Raw genomic sequence first — 21802 nt, forward strand, 5'->3', positions numbered from 1 at the left:
GTTTTCTCTACTTTACATTACTTTTCTGTTTTATTCAACTATGCTGATTGTTGGTTGAAATATTTCATTCATTTTCATCAGCCATAAATCCAGCATTAAGAAAATAATAATTGACTTTCGCCGTGTGTTTATAAAAGCATGCTGTTGTATTGACACAGGTCATCATCTCGCTGGAGTCTTCAACGCACTCAATGCTGCGCACGAGTTGCGCAATCGCTCCATTCGTCAACAGGAACACGATGAACCTTGCGTTAATTTCCCATCCTGCCTTTCGCGTCAGCTGATCTGATCACATCGCCTGTCCTCTTCTGTTTTCCTGGATCAGCGAACGAGAGTGACAGATATCACACGACTCGTGCTCATGTCGATTCGGTAAGAGGAAAGATAACACATCAGCCATGACCGTGCATTGTTGAATCGCCACCGCGACAGAAAAACGCAGAACAAACATGGTGAGTGGACGAGTTTATTGCGCTGTAAATGTATTTGGAATAACAATACCGATAGCATTACTGTCTGTTGTGTAATGACAGATTCGTGAGCAATAAGAAAGTCTGACTATCATGTCCGTGTGTTTGGATGCTTCTGAACTCATGATTAAGTTCATTCCCAACGGAGATGAAATAAAATACTTGTTCGAGATGAAATGCTACGGTTTTGACCATGTAAACAATGATTCTGGGTGTGTTGTCGTGTTATTCTTTCCTATTCAGTGAGTGAACTGTCATGAATTTTGTGTTGTCTTGAGTCTCTAGTGCAAATGACATCAAAAAGAAGTACACTTTAAGATACTTTGAAAAAACATTAAGCTACGTATTACTGAAATAATGTAGTTAATATTCGTAATTTGCTTAAATGCAAAGTGAATGTAATGTGTTTGGACACTTAAATGTATTATAACTTAAATTCATATTTAAAAAAATACTTTTTTGACCCACTTAGGTAGGACTTAAGTACATTTTTAAATGTAATTTCATAATTATTACTTCTGTTATCTTTGAAATCTGGTTGAAGTGCGAATGTACATACAAGCATTTACTGGACTCAGGATGCTCTTAATTTGATGTAAAATGAACATGTTAACATATTCATGTATCGTTACTTCATTGACGTGTGAAAGAATCTATCCGAAGAGGAAACTTGTAGGCTTGTGTGTATCAGTTCCACTATTCGCTGCCTAAACAAAGACTGCCAGTAATTATGCCTCTCTTCTCCTCATTGTGTTTTTATTAGCTACCACAATAATCTCCTTTATTATATGAACATGTAGGGAAGTGTAACACCATCAGTCTAACAACCTAGAAAATATCTACAGATGAAACACTATTATGTATGAGCTGAGAGAACAGAATTAGTGTCATTTAAATAAGCAGATTATCATGTATAATTTGATTTTTAAAAAACAGGCACAAAAGTATTTCATGTACATGTTTAAAAAAATATCATGTCTGAGAAACACGGAGGGCTGTAACACTTTCCAGCGTAGAACAAAAGATGGCACAAAATGAAAGAGTGACCAACATATACTCAAACTGACTGTTTGAGTTGTTTTATGTGTTTCTATATTTGCTTCTGGTGTTATTTGTGTTTTGAATGAAAATGTTACCTAGAAACAGTGTCCATTATTTGTGTTATATCCCGTGTGGTAGGTTGCAACAACAGCACCCTTTTTACTATTAGTTTACTCTGATTCAGATGTTCAGATTTACACTGATAAGTTGTAGATTTTGAAACTACTTAAGTTTGAGGCTAACACATAATGACTGTGCTGAAGTGTTACAAAATGACTGTACTGCAGTGTTACAAAATGTTACAACACTCCCGATCTCCTCTATAGTCATTTGTCTATTTTGCAGTGTGTAAAGCACGACTGATCGAAGCCAGAGGAGCCATGCTGGCCACCCAAACACCTGAGAGCGGCCCAGAGGCCAAAGATGTCAAACAGGTTTGCAACTTCCTCATCTTTTTGAAGATTAGTTGGATTGTGGACATTACAAAGTCATTGATATGAATGTTTTGACTTTTTGTTGAGCAGGTTCTTGGAGGAAATTTAATTTGCGGGAATCAGGATTTGTTCTTGTAAACCTGCGTTAAATCAAAGATGATGTGTGTTGTTTGATGAATGTTAAAACACGGCTTAAATGCAGAGAAAACTATCAGTAAGCCATGCATCGGTTGATTTGCATGTAAAGTAAACACTGTGGCACTATCATGACATAGTTTCTCGTTCTGTTTTAATACGGTTTGTTAAAAGGAGTTTATAGGAAGCCACAGTTTGCGTGTTGTCTTGTAGATGTCAGACCGCTCACACAGAATGGAAACTAGACAAGTATTGAACTTGTGAGAGAAGTGTCTGCTCAAGAGATAATGCTTTCTTTCTGGCCATTTCCTCTTTATTTGCTTAAGACTTTTGCTATTAGCTGCAGTTCTGTAGCTCTTTATATTCAAAAGATTTCACATACAGGAATAACTAAAGCAAGATGAGGAAAATGTGTACAAAACTGTTCAGATTCAAACGCTACATTTACACAAAACTTAATGCACAGATTCAATCAGATTAATATTTTGTGCTATCTGATACATTCACTCAGGCAGCTGTGTTTCGTTAGCTCTTTAATTCGGACTATTTATTTTTAATAAACCGTTACGATAATGAAACAAACAACAAAACATTTACAAAAAATATATATACATACTGTACTTAACAATAAAATATACAAACATACAAAATATACAATATACATACATTCTTGGACTAATCGTCATATAAAAATGTTATCTTTCAAAACTAATAAAATAATGTTACACTTAAAAAGGTCTTATAAAGGATCAAAAATATTTTGCAAGCTTTTAACATGAACACCACAGAATATGATAATGGTCTTTGTATCTTAATATTGACATACATAGAAAGTGATTCATTCAGACCTAACATATCTTCTTCAAGAGGTAGTTTAGATGATCAGATTAAAAATAGAAAGGATGTTTTTGCTGTTGTTTATACTACGGTTTATACACATGCAACAAGATCTAATCTGTGCACGTTTCCTCTTTCGTTATCATGATTGACACAAACTCAGTGTTTTCTAGTCATCTTGGCTTCATTCTTCCCAGAAACTTGACTACTGAGGTGTTCATGCTATTTGACTTATTTAAAGTTGCCATGTTGAATTTCCACAGCTTTGATTGACAGCATTTGTAATCAGTCAGCTGACATCAGGTGACAGTCTGTCTGTAGGTATTGCTCACATTCACATGGTAAAACACAATGACTTCTCCGTTCTGCCTTCTTCTCTTAGATCCTCAAGAGGCAGCCTAATGCTTGCAAAGCATTGTGTAAAGTTGTTTTGTTGTTGCAAGAGCTTTTCTTGATTCAATCTGCTGACCTAAGTGTCACGATCATTCCAGTGACCTGATCTCAAACCAACCATGCATTACAATCAATGCAAATTATACCCTTAAACTTTATTGACTTTGACGTTTTTGCTGGATCACTAAAAAAAAGACTATTGCTTTCATGCGTTTCCTGGTATTTTCCTCCATGGTTTCTTTGTTTTGACATCTTGTCAAAGAAAAGATGAAAGGATGTCTAAACAGATGTCTGTAAAAAGATGTCTAAACAGATGCATTACAGAGTCAAGTCACCTTTATTTATATAGTGCTTTATACCAAGGTCTTTCTGAATACTCGATTCTGATTGGCTGGAAGGTGTGCATTAACATCGTTTGATGCACAGGTTGTTTCAAGTCAGTTTAATTATCGTTCTATATTAATGCGCTGTTTTAATTGAAGCACACACACTCATTCGTCACTCGGAGTCGGAGATCATGCTGCTCACACACAGAAACATTCAGGAGCACAGAAACGTATCAATGCTGCTATTAATAAAATAGCTTCGCTATTGAATCGCTTCATTATATTTCTCAGTAATGAGGGGCTAACATCGCTGGATTTGAAGTATTTCAACTCACAGCTTCGTTGTTAATAGAGAGAGACGCTGCACAGACGCAGGTAATTCACACAGGCGTCTCTCATTTCTCTCTCGCTCGATAATTAATTCAAATAAATGCTGTTCGTTCATTAGTTCAAATAAATGCTATTAGTTAATTAGTTCAAATAAATGTAATCTTACGGCACTACTTTATCTCTGTGTCTGATTTAAATAGGACAGAATGCTTGATCTAACGAGCCGTAACTGACGAAAATAACCAACATTTTTACCCTTCCGGTCAAATATTAGCTTTAAGTTTGCAGTGCTGGCAAATGACCATGGTATAAGTGGGATAGTACACAGCTAGCTGTGCATTGAACCATTTGGGGTAGTCGTTGCATAATAGTTAGAGAGTCAGACTGGTAACACGAAGGTTGAGGGTTCGATTCTAAATACTGGCAGGAAATGACCATTGAGCCATTAGGGCCATTGAGCAAGGCACCTAACCCCCAATTGCTCCCCGGGCGCCACATCAAAATGGCTGTGGGTGTGTGTGTCCACGGTTTGCAGTGTGTGTGTGTGTGTTTACTACTCACTGCTCCTAATGTGTGTGCACTAACTTGGGTTATGGGTGGGTTAAATGCAGAGGACAAATTCAGAATATGGGTTATCATATTTCCTTCACGTCACTTTTACACTTTCAAATAAATGCACTCCACTTTGCGTCATGTAGTTCTTTGCCTCTACGCCGTGCATTAAAATCGTTTAATGCACATCTAGCCGTGGATTATCACTTACTTATATAATACAGATTGTTTCAAAACAGCTTCAAAATAATAAACAGAAAAATAACAGAATCAGTGATGCAACTAAAAAGTGACAATAGTATCAACTCAATTCAGTTCAGTGTTGATTGATCTCTGTTCAATAACTATGTAAAGTTCATCAATTATGAAACTAGTTCAATTCAGCTATATGCAGCTCTGCAGAAGACAGTAGTGTCATTGTTCAGCTCAATTCAAGTTTCAGTTCATGTCAGTGGAGTCAAATTTGCTGAATATTAAACAGAGCGATATGAACCTTTCTGTTGTTCTCAGTGGATCAAGGAAAAGATCGCACGGACACTAAAAGCCCTGCAGAAGCGTTACATCACCACGGACACGGCGGTCACCAGCGAGGACCTGGAGGCGAACCTGCTGTGTTGTGCTCTGGAGGCGGTTTTCATCCATGGAATCAAGAGCAAGTTCATCAGATCTGATGGAGGTAACTTGCGCAAAGGAGGATCACGAGGAGCGCTTCCTCAACCTGTCTTCTGGAGCCTGTTGAAGACCGTCACACACAGGTGGGTCATATCATAGGTTAATTGAAATTTATTTCAATAAAGTCGGCAGGAAATAAAAATTCACCCTATCTATTTTCAAAATGCATGTTTTAGGTCTTATTGTGAACAATTTATTTGTGCATTCGTTTATTTATTTTTTAAAGGGTTCCTATAATGCCCCTTTCACAAGATGTAAAACAAGTCTCTGGTGTCCCTAGAGTGTGTATGTGAAGTTTTAGCTCAAAATACCCAACAGATCTTTTTTATAGCATGTTTTGACCTTGTAATGTTTAATTCAAAATGTCATAACTGGACCTGCATAAGAGATCTTATGACCCCAAACTTTTAAATGGTAGTGCACCCACCAACCAATTTCCTCCTTTCAGCAAATCAGTTAGCGAAGGCCACATAAAACCTTTTCTCTTTTTTTATCTGAAGGCTCATTGGCTCCCATGGCCTCAAGGGATAGCATGTCTCTTTTGAATTTTGGATGCTAGAAGGAACTAAATGTTATTAATGAGCCTTCTTGGATTAAAGTATACACCACTCTTTTCAAAATCATTCCTACGCATTTGGTTTTTTTACTGACCAAGTCGATTGATGTTGGTTCATGCTTCAAAATAATTTTAACCAAGTCTTTCCAAGTGAGCAACCTGTCACCCGTTTGGAAACAGAAATAGGCATGTCAGGGAGAGACTGTGAGGATTGTGACAAGCCTGTAGGATTAGTTGAATCATGTGGTTTAGTAATTGGCTCCAGAGCCTATGGGCAATAGTCAAGTGACACTCACTCACTCGGTACTCTGAGGCACTTTGACTCATGCTTGAGGGTTTCTTTCGTAGTTAACTCAGTAGGAAAGTTTTCAGTCTTTGTATTGAGTCTTGAGTGAAGGAGGAGGAAGTCGATAAAGACAGTACTGACAAAATGTCTAGTATGGAAATCACAGTACGTCACAATATGATGCACATCACAATGCATAATTTTATTTATACAAATTCTTGTGTGGTTCATTTCAATTTGCCTTGTAGAAGTGACAGAATAGAGAAATGCCAGTATTTGTCAATGTTTTTTTCACTTATTTAGATGATCTTCTCTAAACTGGAAAAATAAATATAAGAATGCACACAAATAAATAAGTATTGACACAGTGTTGTGAGAAAAAGAATTGCATTACAGTATATGAAAATTTCATCAAGTACTCACCTTTATGTCATTCCAAACTTTGAACACAAAAGAAGATCAGGATAAATCCTCAGAGAGTTCTGTCTATCCATTTCAAAACTTTAATGCTTTAAAAAGTTCATAAAGACGTTAGAGTAATCCATATGAACCTAGCGGTTTAATCCAGATCTTCTGAAGAGACACAATCGCTTTAAATGATAACAGATTTAATTTAGGCTTTTATTCATTTATAAACATTGATCAATGCACGTCAAACATGGTAAACGGAAGATCAAGAAACAAACATTTTTAGTTCTCGAGCCTCAAGCAAGCACGTTTGAGCTTCCGTTTACCGTGACTTTTCAATTTTGGATGAACTAACCCTTTGAGTGATCACATGCAACTCTTTTGATTCTATAGGGATGTAGTTCAAGAACTGGAACGTCTAAGCTTCATAAACTCAGACATTGGTCGCTGCAGAGCATGGGTTCGCCTGGCTCTAAATGACGGGCTTCTGGAGTGTTACCTGACCTCACTGCTTCGCGAGGGGTCCAAATTGGGCTCCTACTACCAGCCCGGGGCTCTTCTGCTGGACCCGGAGGATCGCGAGGTTCTTCTCACCCTGCTGCAGGGTTTGGCCTCGATGACCTTCCAGCTCTCCTATAAATCAGCTGTGCTGAATGAGTGGACCAACACACCACTGGTCCTCGCAGGCCTTTGCCCCCTCACGCCTGCCGACGAGCACCTTCTGGGCCCCAAGCGCAAGGAGTCTTGGGATACAGTCTCACAGTCATCTGCAGGGTCCGGAAGCTCAGATTGGGCTCAGGAAGCGATTCAGAGGGAGTCGAGGAAAGAGCAAAACGAGGGTTGTGAAACGAACACTCCGCTTACCTCATCAAACCTCAGTCTGAATACGTCAGGATCGTCACAGCTGTCCTCCAGCCTGAGCTCTGATAGTCTTCTTCAGGGTCAGGAGCCCAGGAGTCTTGAAAGGGAACGCTGGAGTTGTGACGTGGAAATCAGCCACAAAGCACAACAGAACACCGTCATAGAGTGAGTAAAAGTTAGTCTATTCTGTTAAATCTTGCGACATGTCTCAACCAAGCGTGATAAAGTGTCAAGTGATAAATCACCTTGCTTTAAAGTCGGCATGAAATGGAAGTTGCGATTGTCTTTTTTTTCCATGTTTTGATGTGCATCCGAGTGAAACGGCTTCTTGAATTAGAAAAAAATGGGTGGGACGTGATTTTGTCTGTGAGGAATTGATTGGATGGTTGGATTGTTATGGTTTGCTATTGGTGGATCTCATGTGAGTGACAGGTTATTCCGCCCTCATGCCAGTAAACACATCATCAGAGAAGAGAAGAGATGTTGCTGTAAGAGGGAGGGGAAGTTATTTTGATTCAAGATTACGAGGCACATGAATTTAAATGTAATAAATCATTTATAATCAATACTGCAAACAAGAATTGTCGATTCCATGATGACTTTAATCAGAGTTGTACAGAACTACATATTTTCAAAATCAACAAGTTGGGTAACTTAATAATTATAACTGGTCTGAATAATCAATCAACTATTTGGCCATATAATGACAATGATTCAGGATCATATTTAGCAATATACCAAAACCTGCCTAGGTGCTTTAAATAGGCTACATTCCTTTTAAAAACTAAATGGTCACCTTCTCTAATTGACTTGTTAGGTGTTGGTCAACTAGTTGGCCAGCAAACCACCTGCAACCATCAACAGCGTCTTGCTATAAGACATTTTGTCAGTTGCTTGGTTTTTATTTTCATAACCATCCAAAATCCTTTCCTCAGCTGTATATTAAGAATCACATTTGTACTGATTGACTGGGATTTTGTCACTTCATGCAGCATTTCACTGACACTGAGCTCAGAAAACTTGCCTCCATGTTTTGAAAGTTGTTGCAAAGGTTCTTGTTAGGATAAAGTTTCCTAAAGGAAATGCCAGAAAAATTATTTGAAAGAAGTTGTTGTGTTGTGAAGTACTTATTTAACATACTTGTTTTTTTTGTAGAGAGAACAACTCCTCTAGTCAGGATTTGAAGAAGGAAGACTTCGATGCGTTCGTGCCAGCTCCAGATATTCAGCTCCAGAGTGACTCTGCCAAACATGCTGTCGATGTGAAAACGCACATGGACACGGACACAACTCTGTCGGAAGCACACATCACAGAGGGATCTAAAGCAAGCTCAGAAAAGATATCAGCTGAAGCGTTACTGGAGACAAAAGAAGGAACAACGGAAGAATCCGAGATTCTAGTTAAAAGCACAAGACTAAAAGTCAAACATGCAGTCACTGAGACTCAAGAAAGGGAGCAGAAGAGACAGAACAGAGACTCATCTGTTGAGTCCCCTTCAGTTTCTACTGTTAAGAAGACCTCTGACCTCAGTAAAGACCCTGTCACTGTTCTTCCAGAGACCTCTGTTGCCCCTAATGCAGTAGAACAATCCCGAAATGCTGCATACAGACGTTCCGCAAGTACCGTCAGCAGGAAAATATCCTCAGACTCTCTGTATTCCTCTTGTGTGAGTGTGTTCAAAGAATCATATTCTCTCTATAACATCCTTTAATATTATGTTAATGTTAATGTTAATGTACCTACTGACAGGGATCCTGTATAATTACAGCATTAATTGAGAGATTGTTTTCCTTAAGAACAATTGATTTGTACTGTTATCTGATGTATATCTAAAAGATATTGAATCTAATCGAATCGGAATCAAATCAAAAGCTTGAGAATCAGAATTGATTCATGAAATTAATATTCATGTCATTATCTAGCCCTATTTGACCCTGAGGATGGATGCTAATAGAAGATGTCAAATGATCTCTTAAAATCTGTTTGTCTCTCAGAAATCCACATCTTGGATATCAGAGGATGACTTTTACAAGCCAGAAGAAACGGGCAGTTCTGAAGCATATGCCGTCATTGACATCACGCAATTGAACGGGGAGGTGACGCCCACCTCTGAACCGGACACCCTCCAGCCCCCACCAAGCGTAGTGCACCGGAGACAGAACGGTAAGGTTTGCTTATGCCAAATTCTTGATTAGTAACTGCTGGAAGACTTTTGGAAGCCTGGAGTTGCACAAAAGTGCTATTTCATCTGTCTATTTTTGTTGCCTCTGATGTGTTATCTGTGCTTAAATGATACTTTAACTATTCCTTCTTGCAGAATAATGACCGTAAAAAACTTGCAGACATACACTACCAGTCAAAAGTTTTGGATCGGTAAGATTTTTAATGTTTTTAAAAGAAGTCTCTTCTGCTCACCAAGGCTGCATTTATTTGATTAAAAAAAAAAGTTTACAATTTAAAATAACTGTTTTCTATTTTAACATATTTTTAAATGTAATGTAGTTCTGTGATCAAAGTACAACAGAATTTTCAGCATCATTACTCCAGTCTTCAGTGTCACATGATCCTTCAGAAATCATTCTAATATGCGGATTTGATGCTCAAAAAACATTCATTATTGTTAGCAATGTTGAAAACAGTTGTGTGCAATTTTTTCAGGATTCTTTGATGAGTATAAAGTTAAAAAGAACAGCATTTATTTGAAACAGAATCTTTTGTAACATTATAAATGTCTTTACTGTAACTGTAAAAAAACTGTTTTAACGGTAGTGTTTAATGTTACAAAAGCTTTCAATTTCAGATAAACGCTGTTCTTTTGAACTTTCTGTTCATCAAAGAATCCTGAAATAAAAATGTAAATAACTGTTTTTGTTATGATAATAATGAGAAATGTTTCTTGAGCATCAAATCATCATATTAGAATGATTTCTGAAGGATCATGTGACACTGAAGACTGGAGTAATGATGCTGAATATTCAGCTTTGATCACAGGAATAAATTACACTTTACTATACTCACATAGAAAACAGCTGTAATAAAATGACACAATATTACTGTTTTTTTTAAAAATATTTTTAATCAAATAAATGCAGCCTTGGTGAGCAGAAGAGACTTCTTTTAAAAACATAAAAAATCTTACCGATCCAAAACTTTTGACTGGTAGTAAATTTACACTTTCCTTTGCTTGGGTTCTAGATTAGTGCTAGATAAAATTTTTGTTGGTATAAAAAAGTTTCCAGTAGTTGAAATGCTTTAAGTGTTGGTTCATGCACTTAACTTTAGGTTTGAGGTCTGACTCCAGGTATGATTGGGGTTTAAACCAGGGAAATGTACGAGGAAAGCTGCAGGCGATCCTGAAGGTTGCACTAGTAATACGTATACTCTGGGTTGCATTGAATGCAAATCATCTGCCATATTTCAAGTTAGAAGCATGTAGACTGCAAATGTTTATAAAATCTCTGTCTAAAATATCCTCACATATCTGTCATATTTACTCTTTGCACTGCCTTTTCATGCCTTCTCTTTTATTAAGAGAATGTTCTGGGTTCAATACAACCTACCTAATGTCTATTGACTATTTGAGACCTCATTTTGACTTGTCCCTTGTTTAAAAAAAGGAAGGCAACAAAATACATGTTAAAGTTTATAGCTATTATATTATAGCCCCTTATTATAGCTTTTTCAAATATTATCTTTCATACCAGAATCTATTTATCTTTTTTTTTTAATATATATATATATATATATATATAGTGCTTTTACACTCAACCTTGAAAACAGCAATACGCTGAAAAAGACAGATGTTCAATAAAAAGCAGAAATGTGTGTATAAGATCATCTGTGTGTCTCTCTCAGGTCTTCCTAACCCGTTCAGGGGTTTGCTGAAGCTGGGTCAGCTGGAGCGCCGCAGTGCGGTGGGCATGTGGTGGGATTACTACTGCGAGCTCTCTCCGTTTGAGTTACGGCTGTACATCAATGCAGAGGAGCGCATCTGCTATGAAAACCTGTCCCTGCTGCGCTGCGAAGACGTCCGCCTGTCTTCCGGCTCCGAGGGCCGTTTTCGGCTGTCCTTCCTGAGCAAAAGAATCTACCTTCGGGCACCGTCTCATGGGGAGGCTGAGGACTGGGTCGATCGCATCATGGAGGCCATCAGCAAACTCCGTCCCATGATGAGAGACGAACAGTGGGAGGTGCTGCAAACGTCCCGTGATCAGGAGATCCCCTCGCCAGCACCCTCGAGCCCCGAACACACCATCTCAGAACTTCCAGATCCCCCTCAGTTAGATTGGACCCGTCATAAGGACCCAGAACTAGATGCCATAAAGGAAGCGGTGGTCTATCAGAACTTGGAGGAGAAGGGTTGGCAGTCTCTTGTGCTCTCACTCTCCCTGGAGACCCTCAAAGGTTTCCTGGTCCAAGATGACTCCAAGACACCCCTTTTCTCACACCCCATCAGTAACATCAGGGATGTGGTTCCAGATGTTTCTCTAGGTAGTCCTGCGTTTTTTAAGGTTCTGACTGCGCGGGACACAATGACGCTGAGGGCAGAGAGCGGCGAGGAAGCCCGAGGATGGAGGAGTCTGATCAGAGGAGCACTCGACTCGTATCTAGAGACGGAGGATGATGGAGCGCTTCAGGGCGTCTCGTCGCCCGGCGGCGTCCACAAACTGGTTCAACACAGACTGAAGGGAGACGGGGAGTTGCTGTCTCACTTGTCTGAGGTCCCCAAGGAAAGAGGACTGGACGCGCAAAATTACAAATGTGCAGGTATGAGAGGATGGCATGATGACTTTTCTTTTTTACCTGTAAATTATTTAGAATTATAATCACATGAAATTCATACAGACAATGACTTTAACTGTTTGGCTTTATTAAATATAATAAAGGTATAATTATTTTGTTTATTATATTACTATTATTTCCTGAAAATAAAAGCATCAAAGTAGTTATATTTAGCATTCAAATTTGAAGAAAATAGAAAGAGTTGATGTAACATGCAGGAAGCCACTATGTTGTCATGTGACAAGAAAACCATTAAACAGGAAATGATACCACAAAGACGACCCATGTAAACTCTAGTAACTGTAATTTTTAGATCATGGGGTCGGTAAGATTTTTTGAAAGAAGTCTTATGCTTTCCAAGGCTGCATTTATTTGATAAAATGTTGTAATATTTTTTTTAAATGTAATTTATTCCTGTGATGCAAAGCTGAATTTTCAGCATCATTACTCCAGTCTTTAGTCACATGATCCTTCCGAAGTCATTCTAATATGAGGATTTGCTGTTCAAGAAACATTTCTTATTATTATTAATGTTGAAACAGGATAAAAAAAAATAAAAAACTGGATTATTTGATGAATAGAAAGTTTAAAAGAACAGCATTTATTTGAAATAAAAATCATTGGTGACTTTATAAATGTCTTAACTGTTACTTTTGATCAATTTAAAGTTTCCTTGCTGACTAAAAATATTATAATTATTAGTATTTTTTTTAAATCTGACCCTTAGTGTATATATCAGATATTTAAATCTTTTATGATATGGCAAGGTTACTTCAGGTTTTTACATTTCAAATGTAGTATTCATAGTGATAGACAACATGATATTCATGATTTAAAAATATTCCTGTAATCATTGTTTAAAAAGTAAAAATGTATGGGAGAAAATACTATTTTTACTTGGTTACACCTCCTGACATTTTTCTATACATTTGACAGAAATGTATGAAACCAACAAGAGTGCAGATATTACATTAGAGCTGTGCACATGCACTTAAAAATGGATTTGTCAAGTCTTTACTTTTCATCGCCACGTGTTTCTTTCCTTTGTGAGACTGAGGAAATGAGTCCCTTATGTCGATCTTGAAGTGTTTTTCACTGTGCCTGTGCTCTCTGGCACGAAGTAAAAGCTCTTGTAAACGTGTACCCAGGTTGCCCTCGGCAGATCGGCGTGTCTTTCGGGAGAGCCAGACTCTGTGAGTTCTCAGGCCAGTACTACTGTGATTCCTGTCACCAAGGAGACACAACCATCATCCCCTCCCGCATGGTGCACAACTGGGACCTGACAACACGCGAGGCGAGCATGAACTACTTCATTTCAATTATTTATTATTTATTTTTTTATTCTTTCTTTATGAATTTTTTTTGCTTTTAAAAAAAAAAGTTTTTATTAAAGGTATAGCGGAGGATTTTTTACTTCCGGGTGGATCACCTATACTATTGGTCCTCCTAATTGTCAATCATTCTGGTGAATCAATCAAACTTATTCAAAAAGTGGAGAGGGCGGGTCTTACCTAAAATTCGGAAAGATCCTCCACTATACCTTTAACATTCACTTCCCATTTTTCTTCATTGTAGTTCTTCCTGTAGTTCAAGTTTTTATTGCCATATTTTTACAGCTATTAAATTAATAATCAATCCAATCAAGCAAGTATTTTTCCTTCTTTTTTTTAAGCTTTAAGGCTTTCATTTGATAAAATTCACATGAAATGGGTAAAACTTTACAATACATTAACATTAGTTAATGTATTAACTAACAATGAGTAATACATTTGTTACAGTATTGCTTGGTCTTTGTCAACATTAATTAATAAAAATACTGTTCATTGTTTATTCAGCTCAGGTCCATTAAATGATTTTTAAATAATGTATTAGTAAATGCTGAAATTAATATCAGCGATTAAGATTAATAAAGGCTTTAGAAGTATTTTCCCTGATAGTTCATGTTAACTAATATAGTTATGTAAAGTGTCACTATGATATGCTGATTTATACACACCTGGTCATAAGTTTGGGGTCAGTAAGATTTTTTAATTATTACTTTTATTCATCAATGATGCATTAAATTGAACAAAAGTGACAGTAAAGACATTTATAATGTTACAAAATTTCAAATAAATGCTGTTTTTGAACTTTCTATTCATAAAAGAATCCTGAAAAATACGTATCACTGATTCCACAAAAATGTTAAGCAGAAAAAAACAATTTTCAACATTGATAATAATAATTATTATATAAATATCATCATATGACACTGAATATCATTACATGACACTGAAGACTGGAGTAATGATGCGGAAAATTCAGCTTTGCATCACAGGATAAAAAAAAAAAATGCAATTTATTTAAATAGTAAACAGTTATTTTAAATTGTACTGAACCCAAACTTTTTAACGGTGGCATGTACAGTATACACAAATAATTGTGATTTGATTCAAAGACATTATTATTATTCAGCTTGCAATAACATATAACATATCAGATTTCATGAGATCAGGAGAAGCCGACTTCTCTCTCTTGTGCTTATTTGTTACAGTCTCTATGTCCTTCAGCTGTGTGTGACTGTGCATGTCTATATGTTCAGGTTTCAAGACAAGCCTTTAAGTTGCTGACTCAAATAGAGCACGAGCCGCTTCTGAACCTCGATGTTTTGAACCCTGACCTGTTTGATCACACTGACACCGTGGCTAAAGTGCAAACCCTGAGGCAGAAACTTCGTTTCCTCGGAGACTACATCCTGATCTGCCGCAGCGGGATCAGCAAACAAGTCCAGCCGAGGTGTGTTTGTGTGTGCTCTCAGATGCATGTTTATCATTTGCACATCATTAAAACTTTAATAGATGTTTGCAACAGATCCGTAACAAGTTTTTTTTTTATCTCCAGACTCCAGCAGAGGACTTATTTATTGGATAACAGTGATGTATACAGTGTATTGGACTTGCAGCAGGTATTTATTCTGTAAAAAGTAAAAGACTGTTAAAAAAAAAAAACGTGTTAATTGGTAAAACATTGTTTCCTTACCATATACAGTGAATAACTGTAATAGATCTAACCTTACATTTAAAATATCATTAAATTTGCCGTTTTTGGAAGTAAAAAAGAACAAGTTGTAGCCTATAATTTACAATTAAGTGAAAAATTTTAATTGAGTACTTAGTTTTTTCTTATCAGTTATGTTCATTAGGGATCTAATGTTGTTAAATTAATGTTTCTTGCATTACTTTAGTGTCATGTGTGTTACCATAATGGTGTTTAGTGTTTGTGTGAATGACACAGCTTTTATATATTAGTATTTACCTTCTCAGCTTGTGGAAAAGCTGCTTGTGATTAACTTTGATTCATCATGTGACTTTCTCACCACCACCTGTTTTTGGTTGTTGTCAGTGTATTACAAAGGTACAAAACAGATATTAGCATAGGTTGGTATATTAACATATCAGTTAATGAAATGCATTTTTTACTGTAAATTTAAGCTAAATCAGTAAAACCTAAAATGTTTAAACCTTATTTTTCACGGTAAGTTTCAGATGCCAGTTTTTTTACCGCATATTTCATGGAATCTTTTTCTTGTTGTTTATAATTTGAACTTGGGGTGTGTGATAGGTATGATCTATGATAATATCATAATTACCTATTTAAATGATGTGCAAACTGACATTAGCTAGGCGAATTATAAAAACATGCTGGAAATGTATACGCATGTTGACCCGGCTTCATCAAGATGCGTGTAAATGAAAACATTTGCATAAAAAACATATTTGCTCAATTGAGGTGGATAATGTTTTTCTACGATAAGACATGCGCATAAACTACGATGGAAACACATTTACCAAATACATCCCCCACTCACGTGACTTTGCGTTAACAGAGGATGTGATTGGATAACTGGACTAACTAGCGGACCAATCGCATCACAGCGTCTCAAATGTTGGTTTGGTCATTCTAAAATGTCTGAGCCAAAGTCTGTCATCAAAATGGTTGACTATATTTACCTCCCAGAACTGTCTCGCACAATTGTGTTCCCAAACACCATGCATACGAACGCAAGATAACATGACAGCATTAATTGCGTTTCGTCTGCGCGCTTTGAGGCGCAAGTCATTTATGATGCCACAGTGGCTTTCCCGATTGCAGAAACTTGTGCCATTTTCTCAGTTTAAGTGATAATTTTGTTTTCTTAAACACATGAAATGGAAACGGGGCCTTAGTTTTGTGCGATATTCAAATTTTGCATAAGTTAAATTCGCAACTTTCGATGGAAATATAGCTGTTATTGAGGTCTGGAAAAAACAAATGAGTTTCCTGTCTTATATTGATATGAAATTACACAGTTCAGCCACTTCACGAAATCGTGAGAGCTGTTTCTCCTGAATATCAGCATGATTGCGAAAGTCATATTGATTTTATAGAACAGTTCAATAAACAATATGCTAACATTTTCAATTCTATTTTGAGACCAAATAGTCATTTTCTGTATTTGCTGTGTGTTTTGTCAACAATAATTTCCATATGAAACCTCTGAAAAGATCTGTTGTTCGTGTCCGAGCAACACATAGCGGCGCTTCATTACTGAATGAATCTGTGTTTTTAACAAATCAGTTTAATGAATGTCTTAATGACTGAATGAATCAGCCGTTTGATGAATCATTTGAATGATTAAATCTGATTCAAGTTTTAGTTTCATATATCATTTAATTTTTTTTTTTGTCAATATCACACTCCTTACTTTACATGATCAGACTTGTGTTTTCTTGCACACAGATAGCAGACGGACACTATGAATCTTACCTGCAGTCTCTGATTGACTTTGGGGCGAAGCACGTGCACAACTGTGACCTTTGCACCCAGAGGGGCTTTATATGTCAGATCTGCAACTCTGACAGCATCATCTTCCCTTTTCAGTTTGACAGCACCTCCAGGTATTGTCATATAACACACATTATACCTAAAATATATATAAATGGAGTTGCCAGGTCCCAGAAAAATGTCCATCCCTACTTACTCAACAAAAATGAAAACTAGCCTAATTCTTTTCTACATCCAATCAGATTTTATTTAGATGATTTTAGCTAGACTAGTTTATGGCCACATACATACAATAAAGTTTCAGGAGGGACATCTAACCGAAACTGTGACGATTGCAGTATTCTTGTAGTGTTGCCATGTCCACTTATAAGCGTTTTGGGGCTTGTTGTTTAAGCTTCACTCATAGAGCGATCAAGTAGTTATTAAAGTGGGCAGTTGCAGGTCGCGATATTGTAGTCTTATTTTCAGCTTAAAGCATTTGGATTTATTTCGGTTTATTCTTGTTTGCTTTGTATTTCTAGCAAGATCTAGCAACACGAATGAGTCAAGGCTTGTAGGCTACCTCTTTTCCTGTGATTTCTTGCATCACACACGTTCAGAGGAGAGACAAATCTATAATGTGCGTTTTTATACGTCATTAACAACTAGTTGGTCAGTTCGGATCCGTACACACTGTGTAGACTTTTTGTAAATGCGGTTGTCACTACCTTAATATTTCAGGAGTTAATTTGTAGAGCCCGACCGATATGGATTTTTGGGGGCCGATGCCGATATTAACTCGAAAAGAGCCGATTTATAAGCCGATATTTTGATTTTGAAAATAAACTGGATATTAGACCCATTTCCTATAAACTGCACTTACACAACATTCAATAGCAAAATATCTTGCCTGTTCTATGTATGTGGGCTGTATAAACCATTTTCCAGAATAGGACCGTTAGCTAGAACTACCACACCGTTTTTATATACAGTGTATGAACTAAATCTACAATCATTTCACATGACGAACGACAGACTCACCGTCAAAACAGTACATCTCCATGCCGGGTGTAATGCTCTGCCACTGGCTTGGCTGATAGCTTTCTTCTGTAACGTTAGTGGATTTCTGGCGCTGTTGTCAACTGGGGAGTTGCAGACCTCCCTCTGGTGGGCAAACTATGCAACACTCATAACATGAGTGAAGCATGAGACTCTGTTTCTCAACGGCCGATGCCGATTTAAATGCAATTAGCTCATATCGGCCGATAATATCGGTCGGGCTCTATTAATTTGGTTGTAGAATGTGTCTCTCACTCCCATAAATGAGTGTGTTCAGAACAGGGTGAAGTGGTTTAATAAAGGGGGGTTTGATCTTTTGAAATACAAAATTTGACTACATTTTACTGTTCAAATAATTTTCATTAGTGACAATATAAATATACTGGCGAAAATAATCCAAGTTTGTATAATTAAACTTTGCATATGACAATGCACAATGAGCCCATTTTGCAACATTTCTCAGCCGCCACTGAGTTAAATTCTTTAAAAAGGACATAAGGCCTTGAAATATGACGCACTGCCCTGACGAAAGCCACATTTTAAGCGCTTTTTACTGTTTATAATATTTACACAAGGCTGTAATATTAGAGGTATACAATACTGCCCTATGGAAAGCCAAATTTAGAGCAAATAGATCTTTATTAAATCATGCGCATCCATACTCTCGTTTTCTTCATAGTAAATGGCAGTGACTCTCAAAGGAAATATCTTATAGACAGTATAGTTAAAACGGAAATTGTAATGCGTGGGCACACAGAAAAAAAAAAAAAAGCCCTGCGCACATGAAAAGTTTCTCATCAGCACGCAAAAGTCTGTATATTTTTTCTTTTTGCAAAGGTCTGTTTAGGGGATCGGTAATTTTCAAAATAGCCCAGATGTGCTAGAAAAGGAAAAGCACAGCCCTGGCAACACTGAATATAAAACACCACACATCTACTTTCACTTTTACATCATTCACACACTTGTTCTGCCTGTGACTGAATTCTTCCCACCACTTTAACATTCACATGACTCCAGCAGGGAGCAAAAGTGTCGGCACAGCAGTCTCGAAAAAATGGTGCAAAAGTTCAAGTAGATGTGTGTACTTTCACTTTTACACCATTTTTTTTAGATTGCTGTGCCGACACTTTTCATCACGAGGATGATGGTGTGACTGTGTGTTTTCTGTCTCTCAGGTGTAGTGTCTGCAAGACGGTGTTTCATTCCTCCTGTAAGACCAAGTGTCCGGTCTGTCCACGCTGCGTTCGAATACAAAAGTATTTGGAGAGGGACTTGGAGGACTGATTTAGCTGTTTGTTAAAAACATGAAGGTTTCTAAGAAAACGGTCATGTGCCAAGTTCTCTGTTGCTGTCGTATCTACAGAGCTCAAAATCCAGGGTTAGTACCATGTTATTGTAAAGTTATCTTATTTTTCTCAGTTAGCTGACCAACTGGAAGCGCTTGATCTGTATTTCACACTAAGAGTTTATTGGACTCATCAGAAACTCGCCTTAAGTGCACTTATTTACACACACATATGTACATATTTACTCACATTAGAACACCCATGTATGTTAATTCCTGAGATGTCAACAATGCCAAACAAACAATGGTGGAAGAACTGTTATTAAAGCTATGATTTTTGCTTTTTAACTTTATAAACACACCAATATTCAATGGTTAATCTATTTCTCTGGCCTTCACTTGTTATTCTGCAGGTTTGTGTTTGGAATCATAAGTCTTAGTTCTCCCTCTCTCTCTCCCTTTTTTTTTTGCGTAGTCATTATTGATTTAGTCCAGCCAATAAAATCATATTTATGAAACTTAAGACAATTAATTGCCAAGGATCTTAAAGCTCTTGTTTTTATATTTTCTTGTTTTTTTTTTTTACTATTGTTTTACATCTGAATGTCACATGCCAAGTTTTATATGAAGCATTACGAGTTTACAAAACATTGTGTGCATTAATAAGTATATTCTTGTATATGCAGGAATTGTACGCACCTATTAAAGAAGGTGATTAATGTAATTATGAAACGTACTAACACTTACAACCTCCTTTAACGGGTCATTTTTGTACTATACTGTGCCTTTATTTTCAACTTTCGTTGTAGCATTCATTATCACTAAAATGGATTGTTCCAAAAATGTAACTATTATAAGCCAATGTGAATTATTAATGTGTGCCACAAAATCAGAAAGCCTCTGTGGATGATAAAAAGGATCAACTCTTTTTATATATTTGATTCTTGCTTTAATGAATGTCCATTCTTAATAATTGATTTGCCTATGAAGGTTGACCGCTGCTTCATAAGCACTTGTTTTATAATGGAAACTGAATGAGAGAGATTACATTTTCTTTTTGAGTTCTTTTTGTTTTGTACTTTTATTTTAACAATGCTGTTTTTCCTGGTATTTTTATGACAAGTTCATTACATCACCTGTTAAAAGAAAAACTCCCAGATGACGTTCTGTCTTTCTTATCTTCTGTTTTTTCCACTCGGGGCAGTGTCACCTAAGCAAAAGTCTCTCAACATAAATTGGCAGGCAGATACTCTTTTTACAGTCATGAATACTGAAGCTTTTGTTTTGTTTAGATTTGATGTTAACTCCTTTTCTTTTATTATTATTAATTCTTTCAGAGTAAATGTTTTTATCCTCATAATAATGTGCATTTAGTCGTTTAGCAGACGCTTTTAACTGAAGTGTTTATGAAAGCCAACAATATTTACAGTACACATAACTCCTGGAAATGTTGTCTGTGCTCCTGTGTGTTTAAGCTGCTCTCTGATCTCATACTGTCTACAGGTGTATGTTCGTGCCAATGTAACTTAAAGAAACAACATTCCCTAGAATCATCAGCTAAAGAAAGATGGATACATATTTTTGTCTACCTTGTCATTCTCCTCAAATCACATTACGCTGCATTTGTCTCTGACTGGTTCTTCTTGTTTTCTTACCTCCTGGCACTCTTTTTCTGCCTGTGTTTATTTCTTTCCATCCATCATCTGTATACACCAGTCTATACCAAACAAACTCCATCTAAAAATCTGTTTGTAAGCATGTTAGAATCTTAAATTGAGTGCAACTTAACTAAACCTGGATCACAGCTTGAATAAATTATTTTTTACTTTAGATCCTACAGAGAAAAACTTGTTTATGCACTGGTCAATTCTGAACGATTTTGCTTCCATGACATGTCTTTTTTCAGACTAGAGCAGTGGTTCCCAAACCTGTCCTGTCCAAACCAGTGTTGGGAGAACTCTAGGACAGGTTTGGGAACCACTGAACTAGAGGAAAGAAAGCATCCAAAATGCATATTTTAGTGTTTATTTTATTACACTTCTTCTTTTTACATCTGCATGGATTTCGATTACATGTTTTTTCAAATTCAAAGTCAATACACGATCAGTACTTTTTCCAAAGTGTTTTGTCTTACCTTGATTCACTTTGGTAAGCCTATTGGTGTTTATATTTTACACCGTGCGGGATGGTTTTCGCGGGAGATTGTGTACATACGTCACTCACCCGTGTGTGTCTCCTCATATCCATAAATAGAGAAAAGTTGCTCTGGCTCCATTGAGCCTTGTATGGTGTGGTAGTGGCATTGGTTAGTTGTCACAAAGGGCTAGAAAGGTTGACATGGAGCATGCTAAATCTCAAACTGCTGGGAAATCAACAGAGGAGAGTCTACTGGCAAAAAGAGAAGGCGATAGAGTTCGTAATAAAACGGGTATCAACACTGACTATAATAGCAACTAACATTGACTAATAACTGAGGCTTTTCGGAGATGGGTGATGGATTTTTTTAATAAAAGCACCGCGGAGAAGGCTTTTTTTTTTATTACACAGGTGAGTATTTTATTGAGCAGATAAATTGTCATGTAGTAGCTCTCTA

At 36.9% G+C, this 21802-nt stretch overlaps 1 protein-coding gene across 1 annotated transcript; it reads left to right on the forward strand.

Annotated features, from left to right (window-relative positions):
* Window positions 1-256: 256 nt before the first annotated feature.
* On the forward strand, window positions 257-21039 carry plekhm1 (pleckstrin homology domain containing, family M (with RUN domain) member 1). The gene is made up of 12 exons (XM_082151486.1): window positions 257-452; window positions 1857-1945; window positions 5029-5273; window positions 6834-7466; window positions 8457-8967; window positions 9296-9464; window positions 11157-12068; window positions 13232-13377; window positions 14665-14858; window positions 14964-15027; window positions 16842-16999; window positions 19100-21039. Exons 2-12 carry the CDS (start codon window positions 1892-1894, stop codon window positions 19206-19208), a joined length of 3195 nt encoding a protein of 1064 aa, XP_082007612.1. The 5' UTR covers window positions 257-452; window positions 1857-1891; the 3' UTR covers window positions 19209-21039.
* The last annotated feature ends 763 nt before the right edge of the window (window positions 21040-21802 follow it).

The sequence above is a fragment of the Leuciscus leuciscus genome, assembly GCF_965113295.1.
Source record: "Leuciscus leuciscus genome assembly, chromosome: 21".
Classification (NCBI taxonomy): domain Eukaryota; kingdom Metazoa; phylum Chordata; class Actinopteri; order Cypriniformes; family Leuciscidae; genus Leuciscus; species Leuciscus leuciscus.

Coding starts and splice junctions, on each gene's coding strand:
- plekhm1 (XM_082151486.1), top strand. CDS start 1,892: ATGCTGGCCACCCAAACACCTGAGAGCGGCCCAGAGGCCAAAGATGTC. Junction 9,465..11,156: donor AGTGCACCGGAGACAGAACG/GTAAGGTTTGCT, acceptor TGTCTCTCTCAG/GTCTTCCTAACCCGTTCAGG. Junction 13,378..14,664: donor GGGACCTGACAACACGCGAG/GCGAGCATGAAC, acceptor CTATATGTTCAG/GTTTCAAGACAAGCCTTTAA.